This window comes from Centruroides sculpturatus, unplaced genomic scaffold (genome assembly GCF_000671375.1).
Source record: "Centruroides sculpturatus isolate CEXI.00-Female unplaced genomic scaffold, Cexi_2.0 scaffold260, whole genome shotgun sequence".
Classification (NCBI taxonomy): domain Eukaryota; kingdom Metazoa; phylum Arthropoda; class Arachnida; order Scorpiones; family Buthidae; genus Centruroides; species Centruroides sculpturatus.
In genome coordinates, this window is record NW_019384427.1 from 123,371 (window position 1) to 141,147 (window position 17,777).

A 17,777-nucleotide genomic window follows, 5' to 3' on the forward strand; every position below is an offset into this window, starting at 1 on the left:
TTTGCTATAATGTTTTTTTTTTTTTTGATAATGTTTGTTTGCATATTTAAATAAGTTTTATTTATAAAAAATACAATTAAATAGAATAGTGTTAACAAAATATGCTGCTATTCAGTTTTTTATATTCAAAGTTTTTAGTTCATTTCAAATTAAATTTTAGAAAGTTCTGAAAATGGAATTGTATTTTTTCTAGTTTGACATTTTTAATATTTAAAAATGTCAAACTAGAAAAAATAATATTTTTTTAAGTAAGACTGATTAAAATTTATGAGTAAATAAAGAAAAGTGTTATATTCAGGGTTCTTATACACTTGGAAAGTCAGGAAAAATCAGGGATTTTCATTAGTATTCAGAAAAAGTCATGATTCCGTTCCCTGAACACTGGGAGTTTAGTCATGGAGTTCCGTCCAATGCAGCCCTGCCACGTGTCACAACAGTCTGCCATCCACTGGCGGTGAAAGGGAAGGTATCAGTCGAGCATTTGGTGGTGTGACAGTTGCATGAGAAAAGCGCCATTATGTCCAACCTGCAAAGGGGCATGATTATTGGAGCTTGCCTTGCTGGAGCGTCCATGTCTAGAACAGCCAACCTTATGGGTGTTTCAAGGTCCACTGTGTCAAGGGTTATGACAGCCTACACAAAACTGGCAAAGGTGTCCTCTGTGAAGCAGAACAGTGGGTGAAAGTTGAAGTTGACTGACCGGGATAAATTAGTGTTGAAGAGGATAGTTGTCCAAAAACATAAGACTATATACACTGCAGCAGATAACCTCCAAGATGAACACCCATCTCCAGAATCCTGTATCCACCAAAACTATTCAACAGGAGTTGCATGCTGTGAGCATTCATGGCCAAGTAGACATCCCAAAGTCGTTAGTGTCTCTGCAGAATGCTATGAAGTGACGACAGTGGTGCTGAGCCACCAAAACTGGACACAACAGCAATAGGAACAGGTCATCTGGTCTGACGAATCATCGTTTACATTATTTCAGACCACCGGATGTTTGTTCGTCTGGCGAACACCAGCAGAGGCATTTCATGTTGACTGTCTAGTTACTACTGTGAAGCATGGAGGGGGCTCTGTGATGCTGTGGGGAGCGATATTGTGGCCTTGCTTGGGGGCCACTCATAGTCCTGAGGAAGAAGGTCAGAGATGAGCATTATCACAGTATTCTCGCAGATCATTTACACCCTATGCTTCATACTCTGTTTCCTGGAGAACATTCTCTATTCCAAGATGACAACACCCCTGTACACATGGCTTGCTGTGTTTAAACATGGTTGGATGAGCATAATGATGAAGTGGAACATCTCATGTAGTGTCCTCAGTCCCCTGATCTCAACATCATTGAGCCTGTGTGGAGTTTTTTAAAGAACAAAGTTTGTGCTCAGTTTCCTCCTCCACGTACACTACCTGAATTCGAGACCACTCTGCAGGAAGAATGGATGCAAATTCCCTTAAACTTTCTGCACAACCTTTATTTCTCAATCCCACATCAAATACAAGCTGTAATACAGGCCAACGGTTGTCCAACTCCCTACTAATAAATATTTTTCATTCTTTCACAGGTGTTCCTATTATTTTGTCCTACACCTGTATATATAATTGTGGATTAATAATAAGCTACTATAATTTAATAAAACATTTTATTTTTAGTTTTAATAAATTGGCAATTATAAAAAAATATATAACAGTTAATTAGAAATAAGTAACTAATTAAAAAGTTGAAGAAGCAACAGCATATGTGCATAGTAAGTCAAATGCTGTTTTATTTTGTCAATTTGTCATACTGTAAGGGATTTGAGGGTCAGAGAAAGACATGGAATTTAAAACAAAATTTTGAGTAGGAACCTTGTATATTAAATGAGGAAACTTTTTGAGGAAATATTAACAATACATACATACAGTTTTTATAGTTCTGTATAGCTTAAATCTATACAGAATTATAAAAACTGTATATATGTATTATTAATATTAATATTTAAACATTCAAAATTCTCAATGCAAAGAAATTTTCAAATTTATATCTTATTTCCATTAAGTCTTATAAATATAAATAAGATAAAATTAATTTATTTAGGAATTATTTAGTAAACACAGAGTAGGAGCTTTTGAAGTGCAAGTAGGCTTGCATGAACTTCTAGGTCATGGAAGTGGAAAACTTTTCAGAAGAGATAAAGATGGTTCTTTCAATTTTGATAAAGAAACTGTTCTTCATACAGAAACCAAAGAAAAGGTAATTATATATTTTTTAAATTAAGTTTTAAGCAAAGCATCCATATTGTAAACATTAGTAAAAAAAGGAAATTTTCTGTAATATCACTTCTTGAATTTAATGTACATTTTTATTTTATTTTATTTTTTTTTTTGATAAATTAAACTAATAATTTGTAATTATTTGTAAGTTAAATTTTTTGCAATGTTTTGGAAGATGATGGAAAAAATTTATCATTAATCAGAAATCTAAATCCCCTTGTTCAAGTATTTTACTATTATAAGTAAACATTCTAAATATTATAAACAATTTTATATATTTTTTTTTCAATTAAAATATAATTTTGTTTATATTTTAAACTGTTTTGTAGACATTTAAATATTTTTGTCAACTTCCTGCCTGAATTTGAAACTGCCGATCAACCTAACCCAATACTGGCTGGGTGGAAAATTAATGTCACCCTAGCTTCCCTAAAATGGGGACAGTTTAATCCAATTGAGTGCAATCTCTTGTCACTCTGTCAATGCGAAAGAAAAGTCCGACATGACGGATGTCACCTCATATATGGGTGTCACACATGCTCTCTGCTTTGGCGATGTAAAAGTTTCCAATAAACTAATACTTAATTGTTAATATTGTAATTTTAAAAATTTCTTTAATCTTCAGCTGAAACAAATAATCAATTTTCTTGTTAAATGTAAAAGAATCATTTTAAGAATCAGAAATCGTGACAAGATTTGCTCAATTCCGATTCCTGAAAAATGTACAATTTTTCCAATTCCCGATTTCAATTAACCATCTCATCGCTAGTTGATAATACTATGCATAAATTCTGTTCAATCTATGAACAAAATTACTTTTCTGAATCACTTTCTTAAATTTAATTGAAAATGTTTTGCTATTTCATGTAGTGCTATTGCATTGCTTTATGGAAATTGGAACTTTTAAACAAACATCTATGAAAATTCATTGAAATGTCTTTAATATTAGAATGAAATCAAATTATTTTTAGTTTTAAGATTTATGAAAGTTTACTTTTACTTTTATTACAAAATTTCATATTATAAACATTTTTTATTTTGTTTTTATGAAGAAAGTATTTTTTCTACATAATATAATAATATAATAAAAAAAAATTATGTAAAAGTTTTCCACAAATTTCATAACATTGTTTCATTTATTTTGATTCAGATTTCAAGTTGGTATGATGAAGGAGACACATTTTATTCTAAATTTGCGGCACTTGGGTCATCTTATGAAGAATGTAGAGCCGAATGTGTGGGATTATATTTATCAGTTGATCAAGAAGTTTTGAAGTTAGTTGTTATAAAGAATTATAGAGTAAAATTTAAAATTTTGACTTTATATTATTTTTTTTTTATTTTCCTTCTTGATTCAATTATAATTAAAGAATAATCTTTGGTTTTCCTTAAGTGGATAATACAATTGTTATATATGCCATCTAAAATGATATATTTATAACATTTCTGAAATTTATTAATTAGTGAATCTAAAAGATAAAATTTATTTCTTAAATTTCGGGATTAAATTTCATTTGCCAAATGAATGACAATAAAAATAATAAGAACTATGAAACAATCCATATTCTCTTATCTTTTTGGCAAATGAGACTAAAGGAAAAATTTCTCTTTGGAATTACAGGTATTCCTCACTTAATGACTTTAATTTGTTTCTGAAAGCTCTATCACAAAGCATAGTCATAAACGAATAAGCAAAACTCATTAATTTCAATGGGAAAATTATAATGTGTTTCATTTCAATCAAAGATATATAAACAGGTTTACATTAAGAATAAACAACAATCTGAAAGTAAATAAATACAATTTGGACAGAAAATATAATATAATGAAAGATGTTTTTTTGAGAGAGAGAGAGAGATAAAGAAGATTTAATGACATGATGAGTGATGGTTGATGATAAAGAAGAATGAAGGACTCATTTTCTAGAAAATTGTATTGAGTTAAGTGATCCACCTTCAAATTCCATGTCTAGGAATAGATGATCAGAAGTATTCAATGATAATTTTCTTTTTCTTGATACTTTCACACTAAAAATTCTTGATATGAAAGGCTTTGATATATCTGTAATATTGGAAATAACTCTAGGTTAAAGAAATTCAAACTGAAACTTTGTTTGGTTTGTCATAGTTTATATTCATACATCATCACCATTTTTATTTTGTTTTTTTTACTTTTTCCCTGTGGATACTAAAAGTTTTTAATCAGGCCCATTGGGGGTTTGGCTTGTCTCACAATGGGACAATCAGGCATTAAGGAATGAAGTACATTTCTGGAACATACCACCCCAAAAAATTCCTTGGGTTTTTCAACTCATTAAATGTGTTTCTAGATTCTACAAAGAAATAGACTAACGCCTTAACAGCTTGGTCATTCAAGCAGTTAGGCAGGTTTTTGTGTACATCATCATGAAGGGTACAAAGCATATGTGAGCATTTTTGAAACTACTGTTTAATGAACAATGAAAACATGGACAATGCTTTTTGTCTACAAAGTCAATAATTTATTTTTTGAAGTGTTCAAATTTTTCTTTGCCTTTTTCTTCATCAGAGAACCTATATTTGTATTTGAGTTTACCTTTTACAAGTTCCTCAATATCGCCTGCATCAATTTCTGGAACCCAGCCTCTTGCAAAAACCAAAAATCTTTGCTTTTGCATCAGCTATTTCATTAAACTCGCTAACATTTACAACAAATTGAAGACAGTTTTTCTATACAGAATTCATTGTGGAGTGACTTTCTTTTCAAATCATTGCAACTTTTCTCATTCTGCATCATTTTCTTTTTATTTCTTTCAGTTTATTCTGAGAGCATCTTGTTACCATTTTTAAATGAATTAGTGACTATGTTTTTATTAAAGAATTTTTTTTTAATAAAAAAGTTATACAGAAAAAAATGGAGTTATTACCTGAAAAGTGGTATAACTTTTCAAAAGTTGTTATAGCAAAAAGTCGTTAAATGAGCAGTTAAGCAAGGGATAAGCATACACCTACTTTCATTTTCTCAATATATTCTTACAAAAATACATGCATTAAATTCAAATTGATAATGGAGATTTTACATCATGAAAACAGTAATCACATAATATGGATTTTTGCATTTTTATAAAAAATTAATATATCTATATAGAAATGTTATATTTTGCATTGATATTGCTGTCTAAGTTTATATCAGTGGGATATCAATGATGATTATTTTTATAGATTAATTGAATAATTTAATTAGTTATTCAATTATTCTCTGTATTGAATAATTTAAAAAATTTGTTACAGAATATTTGGCTACACAAAAGATGAAGCTGAAGATGTTAGTTATATGAATTGGCTTGGAACAGCTTATAAAGGACTTGAAGGATTGCAAATGTATGAACCTAACTCTAAATCATGGTTACAAGTTAGTATGCATTGTTAAATCTTATAATTCATTATGTCAAAATTATTTTATGATGAATTTTTTATCTGGTATAAATTAATTTTATTTTATAGAAGAAGGTTAACTGAAACCTTGAAATGTTAATTATATAATGAATTATTAATGTTGAAAATTATAAAACATTGGAAATTGCATGTTATATTTGTAATGATATTGAAAGTTAATTGCAAATAAATTATGTTTCCTTTCATATAGTCAATATCTGTTTTATGTTATTAACTATGTATTTTGATATGTGTACACATTTATTATGTGTTATCTGTTTCTTAAAGTATTTATGATAACAAGATATTGGTTGGATATGTTCTCAAGAATGATCTTGAAAGATTTGGATATACTATAACTTCTAAAGTTCAGCTCCATAATTATCTGTGTGCACTTGTATGCATTTTACCTTAACTGCTGCTGATAATGAAAATTAAATAACAATGGAAACAAGATTAATATTTCAAAAAATGTATTCAAATTAAAAATATACTATCACTTTTACAGAAACAAAAACAATGATTAGAAATTTTTTTTTAATGTTTCCATTTTCATTTGAATTAAAAATAAGAAAGAGGGTAGGAAAATGTATACTTTACATTTAAACTATTGTATACAGAAGAAGAATATCCTTGTAATAGTGCATATGTGAACATATATAGGTCAGCAGAATAAGTAGTAATTTTTTTCTTATACAGTATATATATATCTTGTATAATGTTAATAACTCATTATATAATTAACATATGGATATTGATTATTATAAATGATTTCTCTAACTTTGATGTAAAATAACTACTACAATTCTAGAAGTATATTTCTCATCTGAGATTTTTCTCTAAATACGCAATGTTTCTTTTAGGCTCATTGTCAAGCACGTTATGTAATACTTCAAGTACTTTTGGAAGCTGGAAATGGCTTTGTTAATATAGAAAAAACAGATGGTGCTGATGGTAAACCAGATTTGCTGTTCACAATGGATCGAAGCAAAATAAAATCTATAGGAATGCCTGCAATTGAAACTTTTCTGAGAAAATTACAGGTAAAAACATTTAAATAACTAGTAATTCATAAAGGTCAATTATATTTTATATAAACCGTTTTTCATTAAAAGTTATAATTTTAATTAAAATTACAATTGAAAACAAATACAAATAAAATATTTTGAAGTCTTCTTATATATCCTTTTCAAACCTAGAACACAATTATGACATTAATGGAATCAACTTTTTGTTGTAAGCTCTTTTCTGCTTGTAAAAATAAAAACCATTGAAAACTTTTTTGATGTCAGATACTTGTAAAAAGATTTGAATTTAGATGTGCTCTGGATTTTTTTATTTTCTAAAGTTATAATATATTTAAAATTGTTTAATTGTTTTAGATCTCACTATTCTTTTTTTTTTATTATTTCTACTATTTTACTTTTCAATTTGGTACGCATTTATGCTTCTCATATGTTCTGTATTATTCTGAATCAAATGACTCCAAACAAACTTTCAGGAACAGAATAGTTTATTAGTTCAATTTAAATAACAAAATAAACACATCAAAGTAACTCCAAAAAGCAAAAAATATATACTAAACAAGAGCTAGAGACAATTTTTGAATAATCTGTTTTACTTTAAAAAGAATTATTTATTTGACAATTTGCTTAGACAAAAATCTTATACCATATCTTTATTAGATATTTAAAAAATGTCATGCAATATTATTCATTATTATAAAAGTACAGTCAATTAACTGGCTAGCTAAATAGGAAAATTAATTTTATTAAAAAAAATAAAATTTCAAAAGCAAAACTTTCTAGAATTTTAGTTATTTGTATAGAAAGCATAGAAAGGTTACACTGATGAATTAAAAACTATAATGAAATAAGATTCTACGTGCATTCAGATATTACTGCTAGAAAGCATTTAAAACATTCAAAAACTACTCAGAATTATACAAACACTTATAAAATTTTTTATCTAATTCAACATAAGAATTCTGTTTTTGTAAAAAAGTGTTGTAACAGTTAGTTATTTTCTATTTAACTTAATAATACTAAGATTTAATTAATTACAAAAATGTGTGTTGTTAAGTTATTTTGTGTGTGTTGTTTATATTGTTGATAAGTAAATTTTGTTGCTTTTGTTAACAGTATAAGAAGGAATAATTATTTTTACTGTAGATTATTCAGTGTTTCTGTTAAATTTTTATTGGAATTATGTACTATATGATGATCTGTGATGTTTGGAAATACTTGGAAAAATATTTTAATGTTTATTTTATCTTAAAAAATTCTTTGTTGTGTCGTTGATTAAAATTTTAAATTTTGTTTAATGTATTTGTTCCATTTTTTAAAAAAAAAAAAAAAAAAACATTGGAATGAATATATAAAATAAAATTTCCTGAATTCTTGATTTTCAGTTTGATATGTAATTGGCTTTATTCATAATTAATAACATTTGAATTTATGACTTTTTTTGTTTCTGTATTTAAAATATGTATATTATTGCAATTATAGGTATATAAAGCAATTGCTGATGTGGACAGTGCTACCAAAATGTATGAGAAGTATTCTGCTGTTTCAAAAGATGGACCTTTTCCATTTCTTAATTATAGAGAGATTGTTATGGCAAGGAAAAAGCCTCGAAAGATGTTTGTACAGTCAAATACTATTTTAGAAGGTATTTATTTTGTTTAAATTGTATTTAAAATAGTTTATTTTGTAATAAAATATAATACATATTTTCATCAAATCCTTATGTCAAAATATTTTTAAGAATGAATGAAAACCATTATTTGAACTAGTCTATTGCTTCATAAAACTAAGTAATACTTATTAAAATAAAGTTTCACATTAGAAAACAAAATTTATTTTTGAATGTTTTTGAGTATAAACAAAATTTTACTTAGAAGATGTAAAATGTTCAGTGCAAAATGAGACTTGGAGCAAAGTATCTTATTGGGCTGCAATTTGAAAAAATTGTAGACCTGTAAATTCCCACTGTTGTCTGTCTATGTCTGTCCTTCTTTAATCTCAAGAATGGAGTTAGATAGATGAAAGTTGAGACCAGATATGGAAACCTTAGAGGCAGGAGATCCCGATTAACTATATACAAACTTTTGTTACAAACTAGAAATCATATTATTTCAATTAAAAAATTTTCCCCTGAAAGGAGTTAGATAGATGACCAGCATGATTCTATTGCTAACAAGAAAAATATGATAAATAAGGGCAATACACTACTAATTTGAGGTGGAGAGCATATATTTTAAATTAAATAAAAAATATAATTAAAAATTGCAACCCAGCATTGTGATGATGTCACAATAAATAATTGCTAATTTGTTTTTGGATTATCCCCACCANGTTTATTTGGTTTGTTTCCCAACATGCACGATATAACAAGGCAATACATGAGAGCACAGGATTTCGTGAATGTGCCACAGTGCCATCAATGTCTTTCATACCACTACTAGGGTGACTGATTATCATATGAGATGGCTCTCCAGACCAGCATGCCAACAATGGGCATTATGCCACTCAACAATAAAAGTGGAATTGAAGCATTCACCACTGAATCTTCCACACACTAACACAGTGGTCATCTGTTCCCAAACATAATGGGGTCTATCACTAAAGTTGTGCTGTCAGTTCATCACAATCACAATCATCAAGAGATCTTTATTACAAAAACTATAGAAATAGATAAATAAATAAAACTCACACCAAAAGAAGCTACAAAAACTAGTATCACTAGTCATAACTGGGCGAGTTACAGATAATTGAACAAAGTAAGACAGTACAAATACGTGTTATGGATAAAGATATAGAGGAGCAAAACAAAATATGCAGGGCCCCCTGAGCGCTTGTATGGGACCAGGGTACAAAGCAGGTTAGAGAGCCTGTAGAGAGAGAGGGAGGCCAACTATGAAACATTATGCCATTGGCTGTCACTGGCACATGATCAAATCCTCCAAAGTTTAGCCAAATACAAGCACTTTTCCACGTAAGTACGGTCGGAAACAAATCTAATAATTTAGGCCTTTTTATTTTTACTATTTATTTGACTTATGTTGACTTAACGACAAAGGTATAAACAAATAAAATAACCACATTATCAATGATAGAAAAGTAGTATTATATTCAATGCAAAAAATTTTGAGAAACTAGTGTAAGTCTAATATTCAATTAGTTGAACTGATCCAAAAGATAAATTCTAACAAATTTAGATCATACGAAGGCAATAGTGACAGTTCAAAATTAGTCATCTGACAGTTGTCATTTCTCTGTCTTTGACAGCTTGCATCACATTATAAACTAATCAATGTTTTAAATCATTACACACTATGGAAGAAATGGTTAAAATTGAATATTTGTTCTAATAATAAGACTACTTTATTTATCTATTTATGGCTTTATTATAAGAAAAGATTTATTTATGATATTGTTATATTTTTGTGATAACTATGACTGATTCTATAATTGATTTTATCAGTACATTTATCGTTATTTAAAATGTACATTTATTTATTTTACAGGTGACACAGTTATTTTGAAAAATTATGATGCCTCACCTGTTGGTTTAATTCAGTCATGGGTTGATCGTTTCAAAGATGACCAACTAGAAGAAATTTTAATTGAAGAATGGGAAAAAGATAAATGCCATTTTAGATATAGTTAATAATGTATCATTTTTTAAAATTTGATAATTTTTTTATGTGAAGCATTTTTCTAAATTTACTTTGAATTATATTTAATTTTGTAAATTTTTATTGTTATAATAATTCAATTAAAATCTTATTTGATTAAAGTGTATTATTGATTAATATTTTCATACTATGTCAAAAAATTTCATTATGTTTATTTCTATTAACTTTTTAAATAGTTACATGTCTTACAAGTTAAAACATATATACAGTATGTATACACATGTAGATTATGCATTTTGTAGTGAATGTTTTATTTAAATTTTGCAATTATTAACAACAAATGTTCTTCAAATTTTATAATTTACAAAAAGAACAAATTGTATGACATTTATTTATTATTTTGACGTAATTTAAAAAGTTTTATTTAATATGACAAAATGTATACAGTATGTGTGCTGTATAAACACTCCAAGCATTCCAAAATGTAGACCATAATATAGTGTTTCCCAATCCATGTGTCACGAGTTTCTCTGGTGTGTCACGGAAATATTAAATAATTTTTAGAATTTTGAATCAGCTCTTTTTTTAAAATTTCATTTTATCTTTCGTCTTTTTATTGCTAGCCGACCAAAGGGAAGAGTTAATCACTAAAATGCCAATTGTTGCAAAATGCATCAGCATATCTCTCTCACAAAAGTTGCATTTGTCTATGTGTATAACAGCATACCAACTCTTCGAAACTTCTGCAGCTTACCAGTTTAAAGACTCTTTACACATGATTCAAATTTTTTTTTTTTTTTAATTAACCATAATTTCTTTGAAATTTTAAACAGATAGTAAAATAGACAAATTTTTAATTAGAAAAGAATTTTAAACATTTTAACCATAAAAACTATGGTGTTTTGCAGGAATCTAATTAATTCAAAGTATGTCACTTATCCAAAAAATATTTTTGGATTTGTGGATTTTGAATTTCCAAATAAAAATATATTATTATTCCATATTTCATATACTGTATAACAACGGTTCTTAACCTTTTTCGGGTGGCGACCCCTTTTTATAAAATCCAAGTGACCCGCGATCCCGATACATTTAAAAAAGGCATTTTTAATAAGGTAATAAAAAAACAATGAAATTAGTTTTTTAGTATAATTTTATTTTAAATTATGTTTAATAATTACTTTAATGCGATAGTTGAAATTGCATGTTATTAACCAGCCTCAAAATTCATGGGTGAGATTTTGTTAACGCCAACCTCATGTCATTCTCAACATTTAATTTATTCCTCTCAAAACTNTTTTTTTTTTTTTTTTTTTTTGGTTCCTAAATTCTGCTAAGCATGCTCAATTGCATCTGGGAGCATTGGCATTGTCACTTTGACTCTCTGTTTCTCAAGCAAAGTCATAGACCCTCATTTTTTTATTATGTTTTGGATTCCTCATCACATTTAATGGGAAATGGCAAAGTTTAATCAAAATCAGTTTATCAAATTTTGAGAAAGAACACAATTCTGTAACCACATAATAGAAGCTTCACTAACAATCTACTTCAAAAAATAAAATAACCACATCATCAATGATAGAAAAGTAGTATTATATTCAATGCAAAAAATTTTGAGAAACTAGTGTAAGTCTAATATTCAATTAGTTGAACTGATCCAAAAGATAAATTCTAACAAATTTAGATCATACGAAGGCAATAGTGACAGTTCAAAATTAGTCATCTGACAGTTGTCATTTCTCTGTCTTTGACAGCTTGCATCACATTATAAACTAATCAATGTTTTAAATCATTACACACTATGGAAGAAATGGTTAAAATTGAATATTTGTTCTAATAATAAGACTACTTTATTTATCTATTTATGGCTTTATTATAAGAAAAGATTTATTTATGATATTGTTATATTTTTGTGATAACTATGACTGATTCTATAATTGATTTTATCAGTACATTTATCGTTATTTAAAATGTACATTTATTTATTTTACAGGTGACACAGTTATTTTGAAAAATTATGATGCCTCACCTGTTGGTTTAATTCAGTCATGGGTTGATCGTTTCAAAGATGACCAACTAGAAGAAATTTTAATTGAAGAATGGGAAAAAGATAAATGCCATTTTAGATATAGTTAATAATGTATCATTTTTTAAAATTTGATAATTTTTTATGTGAAGCATTTTTCTAAATTTACTTTGAATTATATTTAATTTTGTAAATTTTTATTGTTATAATAATTCAATTAAAATCTTATTTGATTAAAGTGTATTATTGATTAATATTTTCATACTATGTCAAAAAATTTCATTATGTTTATTTCTATTAACTTTTTAAATAGTTACATGTCTTACAAGTTAAAACATATATACAGTATGTATACACATGTAGATTATGCATTTTGTAGTGAATGTTTTATTTAAATTTTGCAATTATTAACAACAAATGTTCTTCAAATTTTATAATTTACAAAAAGAACAAATTGTATGACATTTATTTATTATTTTTACGTAATTTAAAAAGTTTTATTTAATATGACAAAATGTATACAGTATGTGTGCTGTATAAACACTCCAAGCATTCCAAAATGTAGACCATAATATAGTGTTTCCCAATCCATGTGTCACGGAAATATTAAATAATTTTTAGAATTTTGAATCAGCTCTTTTTTTAAAATTTCATTTTATCTTTCGTCTTTTTATTGCTAGCCGACCAAAGGGAAGAGTTAATCACTAAAATGCCAATTGTTGCAAAATGCATCAGCATATCTCTCTCACAAAAGTTGCATTTGTCTATGTGTATAACAGCATACCAACTCTTGGAAACTTCTGCAGCTTACCAGTTTAAAGACTCTTTACACATGATTCAAATTTTTTTTTAAATTAACCATAATTTCTTTGAAATTTTAAGCAGATAGTAAAATAGACAAATTTTTAATTAGAAAAGAATTTAAAAATTTTAACCATAAAAATTATGGTGTTTTGCAGGAATCTAATTAATTCAAAGTATGTCACTTATCAAAAAATATTTTTGGATTTGTGGATTTTGAATTTCCAAATAAAAATATATTATTATTCCATATTTCATATACTGTATAACAAAATCAGATATTTTCACTTAAAAATAAGCTTGCAAAATTATTTACAGCAGCCCCTCATTATATATCTTGTGATATATTGTACTTTTTTGTCTTTCCAATATAAAAATACTTTAGCAAAAATTTTTAAAAAAATCAGTTTTCTTTGAATTTCTACTAGCATTGAATCATCGACCTTGAAATTGCCATTGTATGAAATACAACTCTCAAATAAACAAGTTATCACAGAGATTAAAAATAGACAAAACGTGGATTGATACATTGATTACATTGGGCCATCTGATTTATTGTTTATTTGGTTTGTTTCCCAACATGCACGATATAACAAGGCAATACATGAGAGCACAGGATTTCGTGAATGTGCCACAGTGCCATCAATGTCTTTCATACCACTACTAGGGTGACTGATTATCATATGAGATGGCTCTCCAGACCAGCATGCCAACAATGGGCATTATGCCACTCAACAATAAAAGTGGAATTGAAGCATTCACCACTGAATCTTCCACACACTAACACAGTGGTCATCTGTTCCCAAACATAATGGGGTCTATCACTAAAGTTGTGCTGTCAGTTCATCACAATCACAATCATCAAGAGATCTTTATTACAAAAACTATAGAAATAGATAAATAAATAAAACTCACACCAAAAGAAGCTACAAAAACTAGTATCACTAGTCATAACTGGGCGAGTTACAGATAATTGAACAAAGTAAGACAGTACAAATACGTGTTATGGATAAAGATATAGAGGAGCAAAACAAAATATGCAGGGCCCCCTGAGCGCTTGTATGGGACCAGGGTACAAAGCAGGTTAGAGAGCCTGTAGAGAGAGAGGGAGGCCAACTATGAAACATTATGCCATTGGCTGTCACTGGCACATGATCAAATCCTCCAAAGTTTAGCCAAATACAAGCACTTTTCCACGTAAGTATGGTCGGAAACAAATCTAATAATTTAGGCCTTTTTATTTTTACTATTTATTTGACTTATGTTGACTTAACGACAAAGGTATAATGTCAAACAATCGTCTGTAGATTTTCGAAATTAGANCCTGTAGAGAGAGAGGGAGGCCAACTATGAAACATTATGCCATTGGCTGTCACTGGCACATGATCAAATCCTCCAAAGTTTAGCCAAATACAAGCACTTTTCCACGTAAGTACGGTCGGAAACAAATCTAATAATTTAGGCCTTTTTATTTTTACTATTTATTTGACTTATGTTGACTTAACGACAAAGGTATAATGTCAAACAATCGTCTGTAGATTTTCGAAATTAGAGTGTTTAGTGAATATATTCAATAAGAAACATTCAATTGAAATTTAGTGTAAGTTGTTTAATATTTACAGAATAGAAGTCATGAATTTTCTGTTGTTTGGGGCCTCCTTGGGAATTAGGAAAAGGGCGATTAGTGCCCTAATGTACGGGCGCTCCTGATTATGATTATTAATTGTAGAAATATAGGACCTACGCCGGAACGCATAATTTAAATCTGCACGCGACGACCGTGAAACCTCTCAAGAGTTGATTGTCGGTGCTTCTGATTGATCGTTTCACCCTCCACTCTTTTTAGTTTTATGTAAGCGCGGTCTTTTTGCTGATTTGAAAATAAGTGGAGTGCCTGAAAATGATGTTTTAGACAGCATAAATGATATGTAATCATGTAATATAAACGTAAATATCTGAGAATGAGTGTGAAACTGAATGCTTATAAATAAGGCGTCTTAAAAAACAAAAGTGAACCTCTCCAATAATGTAAATTAGTGTAATTTATTTTAGGGTGGCCAAGCGGTCTTTATACCCTGAACACTGGGAGTTCGGTCGTGGGTTCGCGCCTAGCTCGGACGAACTGGCCACTTGGTGTTTTCCGGGTTTTCTCCACGTCTGTAACGCCTAAATAGTGGCCAATTTCCGTTGCGTTGCCATAACTTAACAAACAAACAAACATTTATTTTAGGGGGCAAATTAAAGCTGTCAATACAGGGGAAATTCAAAAACTAACGATAATACAGGGCCACTAAACTTTTTTCATAGCGGGCCAAATAACTGAGAGAATGACGAGTGCGAGTCGAATAACCATTTTGTTCAGTACAGCACACTGAATACACAATAAATAAAGACAATCAGCGTATTTATTTACCAATACACAAACACGATCGCGCAGTAAGCTCGCAATCGCTTCCCTTAGAAACTTCATTGCAAGTACAGTACTTATACAAAAAGCGCTCTGATATCCAAAGTCGCAAAACGTTGCTGAATTTTTTATTTCACTGATTTACTTAAAAATTATATTACTGTCAGATGCAAAAATCAGATTGGACCAATTTTGGCACTTTTACTTACACTTATTTTAAATTTTTTTACATAGTAAGTTTATCTACAACCTATGATATATCTGTATAAATGATTATATTTTAGTTCGTTTGTGGCACAGTGCGGCAACGGACCGGATGAACTGACCTATAGTTTGGTGACCTCTGCGATAATACGTCAAAGATTATGCATTTTGTAGTGAATGTTTTATTTAAATTTTGCAATTATTAACAACAAATGTTCTTCAAATTTTATAATTTACAAAAAGAACAAATTGTATGACATTTATTTATTATTTTGACGTAATTTAAAAAGTTTTATTTAATATGACAAAATGTATACAGTATGTGTGCTGTATAAACACTCCAAGCATTCCAAAATGTAGACCATAATATAGTGTTTCCCAATCCATGTGTCACGAGTTTCTCTGGTGTGTCACGGAAATATTAAATAATTTTTAGAATTTTGAATCAGCTCTTTTTTTAAAATTTCATTTTATCTTTCGTCTTTTTATTGCTAGCCGACCAAAGGGAAGAGTTAATCACTAAAATGCCAATTGTTGCAAAATGCATCAGCATATCTCTCTCACAAAAGTTGCATTTGTCTATGTGTATAACAGCATACCAACTCTTCGAAACTTCTGCAGCTTACCAGTTTAAAGACTCTTTACACATGATTCAAATTTTTTTTTTTTTTTAATTAACCATAATTTCTTTGAAATTTTAAACAGATAGTAAAATAGACAAATTTTTAATTAGAAAAGAATTTTAAACATTTTAACCATAAAAACTATGGTGTTTTGCAGGAATCTAATTAATTCAAAGTATGTCACTTATCCAAAAAATATTTTTGGATTTGTGGATTTTGAATTTCCAAATAAAAATATATTATTATTCCATATTTCATATACTGTATAACAACGGTTCTTAACCTTTTTCGGGTGGCGACCCCTTTTTATAAAATCCAAGTGACCCGCGATCCCGATACATTTAAAAAAGGCATTTTTAATAAGGTAATAAAAAAACAATGAAATTAGTTTTTTAGTATAATTTTATTTTAAATTATGTTTAATAATTACTTTAATGCGATAGTTGAAATTGCATGTTATTAACCAGCCTCAAAATTCATGGGTGAGATTTTGTTAACGCCAACCTCATGTCATTCTCAACATTTAATTTATTCCTCTCAAAACTCTCAACACATGTTTCAACCAACTGTGACCAGAATAGCGTAACCAGATTACGCTTATTTTAATTTTTAAAAAATATATGAAATTATTCAAACTTTAAGACACCATTAAAAATAAATATTGCATTACAGTGGAAACTTTTTTTTACTTTACTGCATAAGTTGGCGACCCCACAGAAAACCTGTCGCGACCCATAGGTTGGGAACCCGTGCTGTATAACAAAATCAGATATTTTCACTTAAAAATAAGCTTGCAAAATTATTTACAGCAGCCCCTCATTATATATCTTGCGATATATTTACAGTGACCATATTTTTGGGGGGAAAATAAAGGACATATCAAAGAAAATCAAAAAATACCTTATAAAATTCATAAGTTTATAATATTTATTATGAAAATAGTAGCATACAATAATGCATACATTAAAATTTTAAACAATCTGAATTATTACACATAAACACATTGTAAAAATTTAAATAACATTAATTTTGATACTTTTCAGTAGAATTAATTTTTTTTTTATAGTGCCGTTTCATGCTTTAAAGTCATAAAATTCCATACAGTTCATTTGAAAGTTGTATTTGATGGAAATACATGCTTCTAATGTGCTTACTTTTAAATCAGTTTTTTCATTCGTCCACATATTATTCACCAATGCAAATATTCGTTCAACAGGGGCATTAGATCCAGGGAGACAAAGAAAATTCTACGATTTTACAAATGTTTTTGAAAACAATTTCTTTTGCTGTAAAATGTTCAAAAATCTCAATCCACCTTTGATGGCAGGGCTGGTTATTCTGTCACCATTCGTCGATCTTTTCGTTTGTGACATATTTTTTTACACATGAAACTTCATCAAATAATTCA

General features: G+C 28.6%; 1 protein-coding gene and 1 pseudogene across 1 annotated transcript in view; both read left to right on the plus strand.

The window, feature by feature from the left end:
- LOC111619617 (dipeptidyl peptidase 3-like) overlaps window positions 1-10,410 on the plus strand; it is a 37,726-nt gene extending 27,316 nt beyond the window's left edge. The window contains exons 13-18 of the mRNA XM_023361381.1: window positions 2,081-2,236; window positions 3,407-3,531; window positions 5,526-5,646; window positions 6,533-6,712; window positions 8,177-8,339; window positions 10,198-10,410. Coding sequence (XP_023217149.1) covers window positions 2,081-2,236; window positions 3,407-3,531; window positions 5,526-5,646; window positions 6,533-6,712; window positions 8,177-8,339; window positions 10,198-10,340 — 888 coding nt within the window. The 3' untranslated portion in view covers window positions 10,341-10,410. The remainder of the gene's footprint in view (window positions 1-2,080; window positions 2,237-3,406; window positions 3,532-5,525; window positions 5,647-6,532; window positions 6,713-8,176; window positions 8,340-10,197) is intronic.
- On the plus strand, window positions 238-2,011 carry LOC111619618 (annotated as a pseudogene).
- Window positions 10,411-17,777: the final 7,367 nt, after the last annotated feature.